The sequence below is a fragment of the Poecilia latipinna genome, unplaced genomic scaffold (genome assembly GCF_001443285.1).
Source record: "Poecilia latipinna isolate Pla-1442-1.1 unplaced genomic scaffold, P_latipinna-1.0 Scaffold2226, whole genome shotgun sequence".
Lineage (NCBI taxonomy): Eukaryota > Metazoa > Chordata > Actinopteri > Cyprinodontiformes > Poeciliidae > Poecilia > Poecilia latipinna.
The window spans coordinates 30,081-44,701 of record NW_015114842.1 but is presented as its reverse complement, the minus strand read 5'-3'; the positions used below and the strand labels follow the sequence as shown (position 1 = coordinate 44,701).

General features: G+C 39.9%; 1 protein-coding gene and 1 long non-coding RNA gene across 7 annotated transcripts in view; one reads left to right on the top strand and one right to left on the bottom strand.

Moving 5' to 3' along the window:
* Positions 1-14,621, top strand: part of rnf103 (ring finger protein 103) — a 57,917-nt gene that overhangs the window by 13,532 nt on the left and 29,764 nt on the right. For 4 of the 6 annotated variants that reach the window (XM_015018081.1, XM_015018080.1, XM_015018082.1 and 1 more), the window contains 2 exons: positions 5,497-5,919; positions 6,070-6,202. In XM_015018081.1, coding sequence (XP_014873567.1) covers positions 5,497-5,919; positions 6,070-6,202 — 556 coding nt within the window. Of the gene's footprint in view, positions 1-5,496; positions 5,920-6,069; positions 6,203-14,621 lie in introns of those variants that run through there. The other 2 variants (XM_015018083.1, XM_015018085.1) reach the window with 2 other exon arrangements.
* Positions 1,422-4,009, bottom strand: LOC106936852 (uncharacterized). Its single transcript, XR_001422236.1, has 4 exons — positions 2,670-4,009; positions 2,164-2,544; positions 1,745-1,919; positions 1,422-1,549 (listed from the first exon to the last, which is right to left on the bottom strand). It is a non-coding gene; the product is annotated as an uncharacterized LOC106936852 (long non-coding RNA).

Here is a 14,621-nt window from a genome sequence, read left to right as displayed (position 1 = left end):
TACACTCTAAGAAATAATCCTGTAAATTTACAGTCAAATACTGGCAGCTATAGACGCCAGAAGTTTACTGTAAATGCACAGTAGCTGTACCGTATTTAATCCAGACAGTAGATTACCGTCAATGCAAGTACAGTATGGATACTGTGAAAGAACGGTAAAATACTGGCATCTGTAGCTGCCAGTAGTTTACCGTTCTTTCGAAAGAATGGTAATCTGCCGTTTTCTGAAAGAATGATAAAAAAAAATACTGGTAGCTACAGACGCCAGTTCTTTTACCGTTCTTTCCAAAATACTGTAGAAAAAAAATAAGCTGGTGTCTGTAGCTGTCACATATACCTTTTTAATCCTGTAATTATCTTTTAAAGTGGTGGTGTACTGCAAGTAAATACTGTAATGACGCCAACACACCGCAGACGTAGTACCGCCAACAGGGTTTATTAGGCTCTAACAAACCGTTACACTCAACTGAATAGCTTCACTGCTAACACACTGAACTCTCCGCTCTTCCGGTGTTCTGTCAGATCAGCATCGGTCCTGGTCCTCCTGCTCCCCTGATCCCTCGCCCACATGACAGGTCCATCACATGTGAGGGGGAGTCAGCAGTCAGACAGGGGAAGCCCATAACACTCTACACATAACAGTGATCACAATGCAAACTTAGAACAAATACACATAACCATATGGACCCCAGCAGAACTAAAATACAGAATCGTTAAAATACTACGGTGGTCGACAGGTGCAAACACGAGAAAAACAAATACAACAAAGAAAAGACGCAAACAAAAAAGAGATGCAAAAAATATAAAAAATAAGTGTTCCAGACCACTAGAGCTTTGTGTTCGAGTTCAGGGTCTGCATCCTTTCAAGCTTATTCTTTCATGGGCTTGAGAAACGACCCGGTCTACGGAAGAGGGGTCCTGCGAAGGCAGAGAGCATTGCAGAGAAGCTGTAGCCTTCAGCTAGCTGCCTAGTCTCCACCTCGGCGTTATGTTGCTTAGCAGCCGTGACACATGATTTAAACAATGTTTGTAGGCGAGAATGTAGATGTATAAATCTCACATTTCTGCTCGGTTCATCAGTGCATCACCTAAGTGTAATATTGCCCCAACCTTTTCGGAGATGTCTGCTCCCGCTGTATTAACAGCCAGCTCTTTGCATTTCTTCTTTGTTGCATTTGTTTTTCTCGTGTTTGCCGGGTGTTTGTACCTGTCGGCCACCGTAAAATACAGTGCCGAAATTAAATATACTTTCAAATACTGGCATCTGTAGGTTCCAGTATTTTTACTGTAAATGTAGTTTTACAATTGTATTCACTGAGTAAGCTGCTGCAAATAAAACTCTAATGCTACTTTTTAAAGTACAGTCAATAGAATAGTAATACCTAACCTGAATGCGATCCCACTCAAAGTCCATCAGGTTGTTGATGAGGGTGGAAACCTGCACATTCACGGTCTGCTTTTTCTTTTGCATGATCTTTCCTGTCTTTTTGGATACCATCTTCCCATGACCGGGTTTTGTGCCCCTTTCTGGGTTAATCCCAATGAAGCGACTAAAAAACAAAATCAAAAAATGGGAAAATTCCTGAGAGAAAATAAATAGTGTGGCATTCTGAATACAGCTGGTACAATATATAAATAAAGCTGTTTTTAATTACGTAAAGAGAAATCACCACCTTTGTCAAATGTTAATCATAACTTGCTTTAAAACCATGTCATTGTAAAAAAAATTATAGGAATGGTTTTACCGTTGAATGAACCAAAGTCTTGGCTGCCTCATGTTGATATTGGAGGTTGAAGATGTAGAAGATGGACAACACTGTCCTGTCTGGAATGTTGGCTGGACCCTCTCAAAGACAATATGGCCTTCAATGCTGACCATGCAGAAAACTGCTTGCCACAGGGACTGTAATAAACCAAGTCCTTAATTGGAAGAACATAAAACAAATCCTCTTATTGATACAGTATGCATTTAAATGATCATCACAATAAAGAGTGTCCACTCTGCCCGGTAAAGTAAAAGCAAGGATCTTAAACTCCTCGATTGTTGTGGAAGTCACATCAATGTTGAAAACTGTAGGCTGGATTAATTTACAGAAGTTGTAGAGGAATTCATGGTACTTTGCGCTGAAGGTGAAGTGTGCTTTCAAAGTTCATCAAAAGCTACCTTGGATGATCTTGTGATCACTGAAGGTGAAGTGTCTTTGGTGTTGCTCTTGTTTTCACCAACATGCAGAAGGAAGGGCTATCCTGGTTCCACACCAATGAGGAAGGCTTCAACACTGGCTTGCATCTTTGACATAATGATAAGACGAATAATAAAAATTATTAATAAATATATTTAACAGCACAGCTATATTCAGATGGCAAACAAAGCCAATGAGAAAGTGCTTCTACAAAGAAGTAGGATCATTAGAATAATCACATATCTGCACATATCTGAAAACATGGTCCACAGTTTGACATGAGCTGTTTTTAATTCTTCTTGTGGCCTTTAGATGTAGGACGAAGCACATGAACCAACGGAAGAATGCCTGGTTTTCCCAGCCTGGAGGAACCACAGGATAAATAGCAGACACATTAGGATAATAAATAAACATTTTAAAGAGAAGTGTGAGCAAAACTAACCAGACCCACCTGTGTGTCTGTCACCATCACAGTCATTCAAAATACTTTGTCCACCCGGTTTACCCTGGAGAGCATTTTTCACCACCTACAACATAAAGCATAAAAATGTCAGAAATAATTACCATGAACACAACTCAGACATTAGGCATTATAGAAATTAGTCAGCGTATAGAAACATTCTGGACAGCATTTCTTCTGCCAACCTGTCAGCAGAAATGTGTTGAAGTCATCATAACAGGCTTCAGTCACCAACATGACGTACTAAAGAAAAAAAAAGAGGCAGTCAATATGTCATTGTGTCAGTTATGTCAGTTTAACCACCGACACCCCGTGCTACACCTGCTTGGCTAGCTTTAGCTGCTAACAAAAATAATAAACCAAGGGTGCTCACGTCAAGTCCTCGAGAGGCCATGCAACTTTTCGATGCATCTTTCCTCCAACAGACCAGGATCAGCTCTGAACAGACCTGCTAACCAGCCATTCATTTAATTCAGGTGTGTTAATTGGAGCAGGGAAGCATCTGAAAGTTGCAGGATAGCAGCTCTCAAGGACTGGACTTGAGCTCCCCTGTACTGAACAGTCGTACCGCGATATTCAAACAAATAAACTTATGTCAAGCATAAGTTGATACTCTTGCGCAAACAGAAAGTTATAAATCATAAAAAAATAATCAAAATCAAAAACATGATGATCTTAACATGGAACTTATCTTGTTTTGTTTTTTTTAATAGATCTTTATTGAGATACAGAATACATAACAGTATAAACGCAGCATACATTGTAGTATAATGTCCGCCAGGGAGTTACAAACATTGAGACAACGCATCACCATTACATTACATAAATACATTAAAGAAAGAACAAAAAGAGCATGTTTTAATAGCTTTGGGGAACTTACCTCATTATGATAAGATCCAGACAAGACGCCACACTGCTGTCTCCCATCAAACACGTGACGTCACAGATACGTTGCGATTGTGGGAGCAACTCTTTATCAAACACCATCTCTTTAGAGAAACTGACAAACCCATCTTTGAATTTGACTAAACAAGTGTTTAATTAACATTGTATTTTTAACATACAACACCAACACTGGTAATCTAACACTTTTGATTATGCTCTATAGATTTCGATTCATTCCCTGAAAGAATTATTATGGAAAGTATTTTTTTCTTTCCATTTAATATTGTCTTTAAATGCTGGTTCTCTAAGATGCAAATACAAGTAAAATGTCTTGCCTTGGGAAAAAAACTGTATTGTACAATTATTTTATGGTAGTTTACTGCCAGTCGTCAGTCTTGATTGTGACAACAGAAGAAGACATCAAATTGACAATATCCTACTGTATTTTGGAATAACAGTATGTTACTGCTGGAATTTCACTGTAAATTTACAGCCATTTCTAAGAGTGTAGAGAGGTTGAACTCACCACACTGTTTCTGTATACTATGTATGTGTGTAAATATGTATGTAGGTATATGTCTGTACATATGTATAACATCTCACAGCTTGTATGTACAGATGGATGTAGCATTGTAATACAGCTGCCATCCAGAAGAGGGCGTCACTGGCCATCCTTAAGCAGAGCCAGTTGATAAGACAAATAATCTTAATGGAGGCATACCAGAATAGGGTCCAGAGTCCAGTATGCAATGCAAAATGCACTTTATGCAGTTCTGTTTTGAAATATAAATACTTAACAATGTCCTTAAATTTCACCTTAATACTGGTGATTTATCTTTGCTGCTTATCAGAGCAGGGCTAACAGAAATTACTACTAAGCTATACAGGTGAGTGTAATTCCTGGAAAGCAGAGGGCATTATGCAAAAAACTTGTAACATGATTGAAAAAGACAAGGTACCAATAAGCAATGTGGATGGTGAGGGTTTTCACAAATGAATGCATTTCCTGGAGCCAAGTCCTTTGAAACAACCAGCTGCCCGTATAGAGGGGCACTACAACAAGAAGAGAGCTGAACTGAAAGCATGACTAACAGCACGAAGTTAGTGCATCTACAATCACTCTCAACACTGATTGTAGACTGCCCTGACAGCAGAGCCTAAAATCTTTAACCTAAATGTTATAGTGTCTTTATAGTTTTATATTTCTTTGTTCACGAGGGAACATGGAGGAAGGAGTTTTACATTTTAATTCTTTGTACCTTTTTGTATTCAGCAACCTAATAGATTACTATTATATACTTATATGTTATAAATATTTAAGTTCAATAACATTTTTCTTGTTTATTCGGTAAGTATTCAGTACAGCCGACACAAAATAATTTTTTAAAATTTAGGGTTATGGCACAAGAGGTGGCACAGTCAGATTTAAAGCAAGGCTAGATACAAAGAAAACACAAAGCAGCTGTGCAACAGATGGACTTCATCTTCACTGTCTGCACGTGCATACAGTAACACTTAGGAGTCAGCCTGCTTACTTTGAAGGAAAATGCTGTTGCTTGTTTCTTCCTAAACTTGTTGCTTCAAAAACTTGATCCTTAAACACAGCCTGTTTAAGCTCCCCTATGGCAGAAGACTACAGTTCATCCGGACCAGAACTTCCTGCCACTAGAACAGTTTCTTTCCTTTAGCTATTAGACTGTTGAACAGTCGATATTTGATTCTGGCATAACACAGTCACTTTATCAACCTGCTACTCAGCACATGCATACATATTTTTGTTTTTCATATTCATATTTTATTTCATTATTTATTTTTTACATCAAAACAATTTCCTAACCTGCGAACTTGTTTACTGGCAGTGGCAATAAAAGTGATTCTGATTATGTTCATTTCCAAAACGCATTCACTGTCAGTAAAATGGATCTCTGTAAAAATTTATTTGACATCTTGGTTGTCTTCTTTCCACTAGGTCATGTATCAAACGTGGTTGGCAACGCTCAATGGTCATCATGTCTGCTCCTCAAACTTCAGCTTCAAAGGGTAAAGTGATGCTAAAAGAATATGTTGGACAGTACATTGAAACTGAACACATCTTTCGGTGGATGACCTCCCACCTGGCTCGTCGAATCAAAACTGTACATCAGTCTGCACAACTACTTGAGGAGTGGCACTCTGATCCAGCTCATCCAATCAAGATGTTTCTGTTCACCCATCTGTCCCAACCTCCTGCCTTCTTCTCCTCACTGTCTGTTAAGTTCACTGGCAGAATCGAGTTTATTTTTGTGGATGTACGTCACTGGGACAACCGGAGCACCCTCTTAGATATTGGTGTGACACAGAGCCCTTCTTACATACTTAAGATGCCAGAGGGTGTCTATCACTATGGTAACAGGTAACAGTGAGCATGGACAAAATTTACTATAATTTGTTAGAGACAACTATAAATTGTCTTTTGTCTTTCATGCTACTTTTTCTATGTTTCTTTCTTTAATGTTACAATTATACTTCTTTTAAACTTTTTTTTTCTTCTTTCTTCCTGAAGCACTGGGGAGTTTCTGTCTCTTGCTGCCATGGATACATTCCTGCGTTCGGTCCAGCCTGAAGTCAATGACCTGTTTGTCCTCAGCCTGGTACTCATAAATTTGCTGGCCTGGATGGACTTCTTCATTACACAGGTCACTTATTATGTTTTAATCAGACACTTTGGGGCAAAGAGCAAATCCTGAAGTTGTGTGGTTCTCTTTTAAGCTGGTTTAAAAATGTTTATTTTACCAGGCTATGTTGTAAACAAGAACCAGTTCTTATTCACAGCATAATCCAGTTAAAATGTTTTCTAAAAGTGCTAAAACACAAAAATGAAATTCAATGTAGTCCAGATCATAGCAGGTGTCGTCTCAAGGCACTTCATAAAAAAAGGTAGTTTCAATTCAATTACACATACATTCCTATTGATACATGTGGCCTGTATTTATGTGGGTTTTGTACGACACACGATGCGCGATGGAGATGTAGTCGTGCTCTTGCGTAATGCACATGACCCACTGAGACAGTAATTTTTTTACAAATTACGCTGAATAATGAAGACATGAAAGCAAAGCCTACCCCTGTGATCCATGGGAAGAAAAGGATGGGGATTCCCAGGTTCAGATGGTGTGTCTAAGATGGCTAGATTTTTGATTAGATTTAACTGTTTAACCTTCCTGCAATCTTAACATGACGCTCAGGAAGAGCATAGTAGATGTCATGGTTGTCCAAACGCGTGACCCATCAGCTCTTCAGTATGTGAAAACTCAAAAAAGCTCATAAACCGGCAACCCCGCCAGAACCGCACACACGGTAAAGAGCTCAGGCGAGATCCAAACGACCGCTCTTAGAACTATGGAAGGGTTCAAACTCATCATTCATTTTTAGCTTACAGAAGAAGAGTCAAGCAGCCAAATAAATACAAGTAAACTGACCAATAACATTTAGGCTTAGGATGGACATGTGCCCACCCCCACAGACTCACACAGATGTGGGCTACAAGATTTTTTAATGCAAAAGATCTTATTTTCCTCCATAATTTTGTTGCTAGTAAAGAGGGTTAGATAATAAAAAAAAATCTAAAATCTATTCTTTTCTTTTTTTAGAGAAAAATCTCAAGGTATGCACAGTACATACAGCTGCACGTGCTATGGTCTGATCACATAATAATGCAGGGTTTCCCCCAGAAAACTTGCTAAGCTCGGTGATCGGGGCGCCGAGGCGGTCTGCTGTGTTTTTGTATTAAAATATGTTAAGCAGACAGGAAAAGTAAAAATATTACTGAGTAATTATATGTTACGAGAAAACATTGCCAGTGAAACCTGTCTGAACCCACAGCTAGTCTTAAAAACAACAAATCAAGAAATACAATTAAAATGAATATCAATTATTTGCACTTCTGTTTAATCCAAATTATGTCAGCACCTCCATAAGGCCCCAGGCCTTCAGGGGCCCATAAATGCTAATATTTAAACACAGACCACAGATGTACAAATGTAACATTTGTTTATTTAGATNGCCTTTTTAATTTGAACCAGAGCGCATTGAAATCAATCGGAACGTAGAAATAACAAGAGGTGATGAAGATGAGGAGGAGCAAACAGAAGAAGAGGACAAGAGTTGGCCGTAGGAGCTGCTGCCTTCAGCTTCATAATGAAACAATGAATGACACTTACCTCTGGAAAGTGGCAAGTGTCACTTATCGGACTATGTGATCTGGTAAGTACTTCTGTAGCTCTGCGTCCATTTAGATAACAGGGTATGAACTTTGTTTGGTGTTGGTACTTGTGGTTTTACAGTTCCGGTGATCTAGCTCCATTAGCATTTCCAGGAGTAATAGCCCATTAGCGCTGCTTGTCTTTGAAGTTTCTCTCAGCGTCTGTAGCGCTGTGTCTGGTTCGACATCAGCTGTGCTGCTTAGAGTTCAGTGCAGTGGTAACAGCCACACTGGACTTAATTACCACCATGGACCTGGTCGATCAGTGATGTCAATACCGCAGGCAGTATAGCTCCTGTTATCATCTCAAAGAGTATCCAGCTCTGCATGTCTCAGCGGGAGCACAGCATTTATTTTTAGCTCATTAAGGTAGCCATCACACTGCTCTTCCTGAAGAGCAAGAGCAGTGTGGTTTTCGTCCTGGTCGTGGAACATTGGACCAGCTCCACACACTCAGCAGGGTCCTGGAGGGTGCATGGGAGTTCGCCCAACCGGTCTACATGTGTTTTGTGGACTTGGAGAAGGCGTTCGACCGTGTCCCTCGGGGGGCCATGTGGGGGGTTCTCTGGGAGTATGGGATACCGGGCCCTTTGATACGGGCTGTCAGGTCCCTGTACGACCGGTGTCAGAGTCTGGTCCGCATTGCCGGCAGTAAGTCGGGCTCGTTTCCGGTGAGAGTTGGACTCCGCCAAGGCTGTCCTTTGTCAGCGATTCTGTTCATTACTTTCATGGACAGAATTTCTAGACCAGCCGAGGTGTTGAGGGGATCCGTTTTGGTGGCCTTAGGATCGCATCTCTGCTTTTTGTGGATGATGTGGTCCTATTGGCTTCATCAAGTAGTGATCTGCAGCTCTCACTGGAGTGGTTCGCAGCTGAGTGTGAAGCAGCCGGGATGAGGATCAGTGCCTCAAAATCCGAGGCCAGAGAAGGGTAGAGTGCCTCCTCCGGGTCAGGGAGGGTGTCCTGCCCCAAGTGGAGGAGTTTAAGTATCTCGGGATCTTGTTCACGAATGAGGGAAAAAGGGAGCAGGAGATCGACAGGTGGATTGGTGCAGCATCTGCCGTGAAGCCGGCGCTGTACCGGTCCGTCGTGGTGAAGAGAGAGCTGAGTCCAAAAGCGAAGCTCTCGATTTACCAGTCGATCTACATTCCCACCCTCATCTATGGTCATGAGCTTTGGGTCATGACCGAAAGAACAAGATCACGGATACAAGCGGCCGAGATGGGTTTCCTCTGCAGGGTGGCTGGGCTCTCCCTTAGAGATAGGGTGAGAAGCTCAGTCATCCAGGAGGGAATCAGAGTGAAGCTGCTGCTCCTCCACGTTGAGAGGAGCCAGTTGAGGTGGCTCGGGCATCTGGTCAGGATGCCTCCTGGACCCCTCCCTGGTGAGGTGTTCTGGGCACGTCGGGAGGAAGCCCAGGGGAAGACCCAGGACACGCTGGAGGGACTATGTCTCTCAGCTGGCCTGGGAACGCCTTGGGATTCCTCAGAGGAGCTGGAAGAAGTGGCTGGGGAGAGGGAAGTCTGGGTCTCCCTTCTTAGGCTGCTGCCCCCGCGACCCGACCCCGGATAAAGCGGAAGAAAATGGATGGATGGATGGATGGATGGATGGATGGAAGGTAGCCATCACCTTAATGCTACCTTAACGTTGGCTGATAGAGCCTTCGTTGGTTCTGCTGGTATAAATGGCTCAAAGTGTTGTGGACAAATGTCCAGGGTCCAGATCAGGTCCTTCATTGCCCGGCTCTCACACTGCGCTCTTCTTTCTTTCATGTGGAAAATGTCCAGATTCTGTCTCAATTTTTATTTTTTATCACAGCCGATAGTGACACAGTGTGGCATTTTCTAAAATGACACCTGTCAAATGGAACAACTACTGGGGTAAAGTTAGCTTTCCTGTGTTTATTCAGTAGACTACAGTACTGAATGGACCATTATGCATCATCAACCCAGTGGTGAAAAAATGGCGACCTCCATGGGTGAAAAATATAACAAAAGATGTACATTTTTGAAGTAATTATGAGTTTTGGTGTATCAAAAACAGCATTTTTTTTAAATAATAGGAATATTGCAACATATTTAAGCCAGCATGTTCAACTAGTCCTGGATCCTTTTAATCTTGACTTCTACCTTAATAAAAAACTCTGCAAAGAAACATAGATCCTCAAAGAGGGTTGATTTAAATATACAGACAGGTCAGCCTGTGTCCCGTTTGAGTGAAAGGAGTGAAATTTCCATTAGTTTTGCTAATATATCCAGTTTTAGGTTTTGTTTTCTGTCATAAAAGATGGTGAAGTTAGTGAAAAAATTAGGTGACATTGCCTTTTATTGAAGTTTCACAAATCAGATAAATGTTTCACAAATCACAAACTTGGTTTTAAATATTATGCTATTAACTGACAATAATCTAGTCCAGATGTGAAGAATCTAGCTGTTGTAATTGTTTAACTAGAGTAGGTGAAAGATGCTGAAGGTAGTGAAAAATTAGGAGGAATCGCCCTTTAGCCATTTCCCAAATCGGGAGCTGCAATCGGGAAACCAACTTCAGCTTCGTGTAACCACACCCACCACAGTGTGCCTGTTTGAACGCTCCAGGCCACATTCACCGTAGGTATTTGGTGGAACGATTCAGAACGAGGCCCTAATATGCCCACGACACAAATCTCCCCGTGTTTTTCCCGTATGTGCTTTTTTCTGCTACTTCTGTTTAAAGCGCTACAACCGGGTCTCGCTGCCCGCCCGTTACTTGTGTTTTTGCTCGACGGCTTTCGTTATGACTATATAGATGAGCTACATGAACTTCCGGGGTTTCGCGAGCTCGTGGAGAGAGGAGTGAAGGTGGACTACATGACTCCAGATTTTCCGAGTCTGTCATACCCAAATTACTATTCCTTAATGACAGGTAAGTTATCAAGCCATCAGTCAAGTTATCTGTTCACAAACCGTATGATATCAGATTATAAGTTAAATGAGCATCATTTTTCTTGCACAGCCTAAATACCTTTGTGGTAGTGTAAATTTTGATTGAACAGAACTATAATATGTTGTGAAATTATTTAAGTCCCAGCCATGATAATATTTTAATATAGATTTTAAGCAATCTGTAGCAGACTGAAAGGCATAGTATTCTGTTATCCATACTCAAAAAGGACTTTCTATCAAACTTTCTTCATGTATCAAATCATCTTCCTGCTGTGAGTATATGAAGCAAGTGTATATATATATATATATATATATATATATATATATATATATATATATATATATATATTTATATATATATTTATATGTGTGTGTGTATACATTACATTTTTTTTCTTTAAAACTTTCTCAAGTGATGTTAAATAGATCAATGATTTTTTTTCAGTACAGCTTTTTCAAACATTCAGTTCAATTTATTTAAGTTTATAGAACCAATTCAAGGCACTTTGCAAAAAAAAATCTTTTTAATTCATTCACACATACATTCCAATTGATTCAAGTTATCAAACAGTACAGTTTGCTCAGTTAAATATTCAAAGTAGATTAAAAAGTTTCTATCTAAGGAAACTCAGCAGATTGCATTGAGCATGCATGTAGCGACAGTGCAGAGGAAAAACTATCCTTTAAGAGGAAGAAACCTCCAGCAGAGCCAGATCCAGATCCTGGCTCAGTACAAACAGGCATCTGCTACGACCAACTGGAGGTTTGAGAAGACAGAGCAGAATACACAAGAAGAAACAGATGAACTGATGTAGGATTATTTTTTATGTTCATGAAAGTAAAAAGTCAACCACAGGAGATGTTGCTAAGCTAACATCCCTTTTGTCAATCTTTCCAGTAAGGTATTATAGTCAAATGGAATTTCAGACCAGCTCCAGCTTCTATGGAAAGAAAAATAATTGAGAGAAAACAAAAACTTATCAATTGAAATGGCACAAAATAATGCAAATTGGAGAGTAGAAGAAGAAAGTGAGAAAATTGATCAGTTTTGTCCTCCAGTAGGAGGACAAACTGGAGGACAAACTGCCTGTACTGCCAGTCCTTTACTTCATAAAGTACTGGTTTTATGAAATAGAAAAGTTTTAAGCCTAGTTTTAAAAGTAGATGACAGCTGATTCCATAGGAGAGGAGCCTGATAACTAAAGGATCTGCCTCCCCCATTCTACTTTTTGAAATTCTAGGGAGCAGCAGTAAATCTGCGGATAAGCAGAAGTCCTCACTGAGATTTTCAGCCAACTGTCAGTCCTTGTCTCAAGTCAGCAACCATCATCCCAGTAGGCAAAACATCTGCCATACAGAGCCTTAATGATTACGTACCTATTACAGGGTTTCACCCAGAAGACTTGCTAAGCCCGGTGATCGATGCTTTTGTATTGAAAGATGTTGACAGGAAATGTAAAAATATTACATTTCCTGTAATATTTTACGGGAAAACATCACCAGTGAAGTGGTATTTAAACCCATAATTTGTCTTAAAGACAAATAGTCAAAAAATACAATTAAAATGAATATCGGTTATTTGCACTTCTGTTTAATCCAAATTATGTCAGTGGCTCCATCAGGCCCCCAGGCCTTCAGGGGCCACATAAATACTAATATTTAAACACAGAACACAGATATATTAATGTAACATTAGTTCATTGGAATTATCAATGCTGCTGAATTTGATTTACGTTTTACATTTTAAACTGGTTAACATCTAAATGTAAGATTTTAAGGAGCTGGCAAGTTTACTTTGTAAAAGTTCAAAGAACAATATTCATAGATAGTTTTGTTCCCATAGCTACAATCTGATGCTGTGAGTTTAATCTTTTAGTTTGAGCTCTGTTTATTCACAGATACAAATTAGTAAACTGCAATTATAACTTATTGGTTTTAGGTTGTCCAGTTAAACTACTCCCCCTCTCTCAGATTAAATCCAACACAGAAGTTGTTAGTGGTGCTGATGTTTTTAGCAGGAAGAGGGGCTCCTGAGTCAGATTCTGCTCCAGGCCTCTTACAGCCTTGGACCAGCCCTGCATGATGAGTTAAATCCGCTGCACTGCCCAGAGATGCGCAACAACAGGAGATTTAATTAAATGCTGCTCATGTTGCTTTAGTAGCTCTTCCATTTTGTGTCTGATGAGTTTTTAATAAGCGTCACAGAGACTGCTTAGGTTGCTCAAGTTTGTGGGATGAGTTTCTCTGATCTCTGCGTGGCCACACGCATTAACTCTGGCTGACTAAGTGAACAAAGCATTTGATAGGGTTTGGTGCATTGTGTAACCGAAAAAATAATACTAAGAAAATATTATAAAACCAACGTGAAGCGTGACTACGAGGCGAGCAAAAAAGCTCCTCAATGGGCTGATCCTGCATGATGAGAGGTTAGCTCAGGGGTGGGCAGCTCCAGGCCTGGAGGGTCTCCTGCAACTTTTAGATGTATCTCAACTTCAACACACCTGAGTCAAATAATGAGGTCGTTAGCAGGACTCTGGAGAACCTGACTGCACTGAGGAGGAGATTCAGCTGTTAGATTCAAGTGTGTTGAACCAGGGAGACGTCTAAGAGCTGCAGGACACCGGACCTCCAGGACCAGGATTGCCCACTCCTGGGTTAGCTCTATATACACACACACATATATATATATTACAATTATTAATTTTTCCAAACATAGAAACTAGCCTGGTGGGGGGCCAAGTAAAGCATGGCAGCTGCCAGGCTTCTAATACACTGGGGGAAACCCTGCTACTGCACTAACATCAGTAATCATGAAGTGCTTTGAGAGACTTGTAGCTCAACATATCAAAGACCTGCTCTCACCTGTTTTGTCTAATGTTATGCATCTTGATTGTTTATAAAGCTTTCAGCAGAGCTTCTCCATTAATCTTGTTGCACTGCTAAAAATGCTGTGCAATGACAAGAAATCTAAACTACAGGCCATATTTTAATTCAATTTAATATTATGTTTTTCCTATATTTTTTGTGAGGCACTTTTATCTGTGAAAGGTGCTATACAAATAAAATCTTACTGACTTAAATTTATTTTCTCCTCTCCACTGCATCTTGTTTACAGTTTATTAAGTCTGTCAGAAAAAAAGTATTATTCTCTGAGAGGCACTTTGAACATCCAGGCCCAAGAGGCAGGTTCTTAAGTACTTGTAGGCCCCTATGCACTGTTAAAGTGAATAGTAGAATGTCCATGTTTTTAATGTTTTTGATTTAGTGAGTAGTTTTTTTAGATTTTAAATAATTAGTTTTAAAACTTTACAATGCTATTATTTTTTTCAGGCCGTCACTGTGAGACCCATCAGATGGTTGGAAATTACATGTGGAATGAAGTCTTAAACAAAGAGTTTCTTATCGGAACCAATCCTGATAGTCGGTTGCCTCTTTGGTGGAATGGATCAGAACCTCTCTGGGTCACCATGCAAAACCTGGGAAAGAAAGTTTTCATGTACTTCTGGCCTGGTGAGTACACACTGTTAACTTAAGGACTCCTTAACACTTTTGATAAAATTTCTTCAACTGCAGCTGAAAGATTGTCTGTAAATAAATCCATTCTTATAGCTTCTTTTTTGTGACTTTGTTGTATCTTATTTCTTTTTCATTCAGATTGGTGTAAATAAGACCAGTTCACAACACAAGTTGTGAACTGGTCTTTATTCAAGGCACTTTATTGTCTAGACCCCAGGTTATTAGGTTATTTGTAGTTTGATTTCACTTGTTTCATTATTATTTTGTGTTACTTATTTTGTTTAGATCTGTCTTGTCCCTGTTTTCCTTTAGTTCAGTTCTTAGAGTTTTTAGTTATGTTTATTTCTTATAGTTACTTATTCTTTCTAGTTCAGGGGTGGCAAACCTGCTGCTCTCAAGCTGCATGCGGCTCTTCTA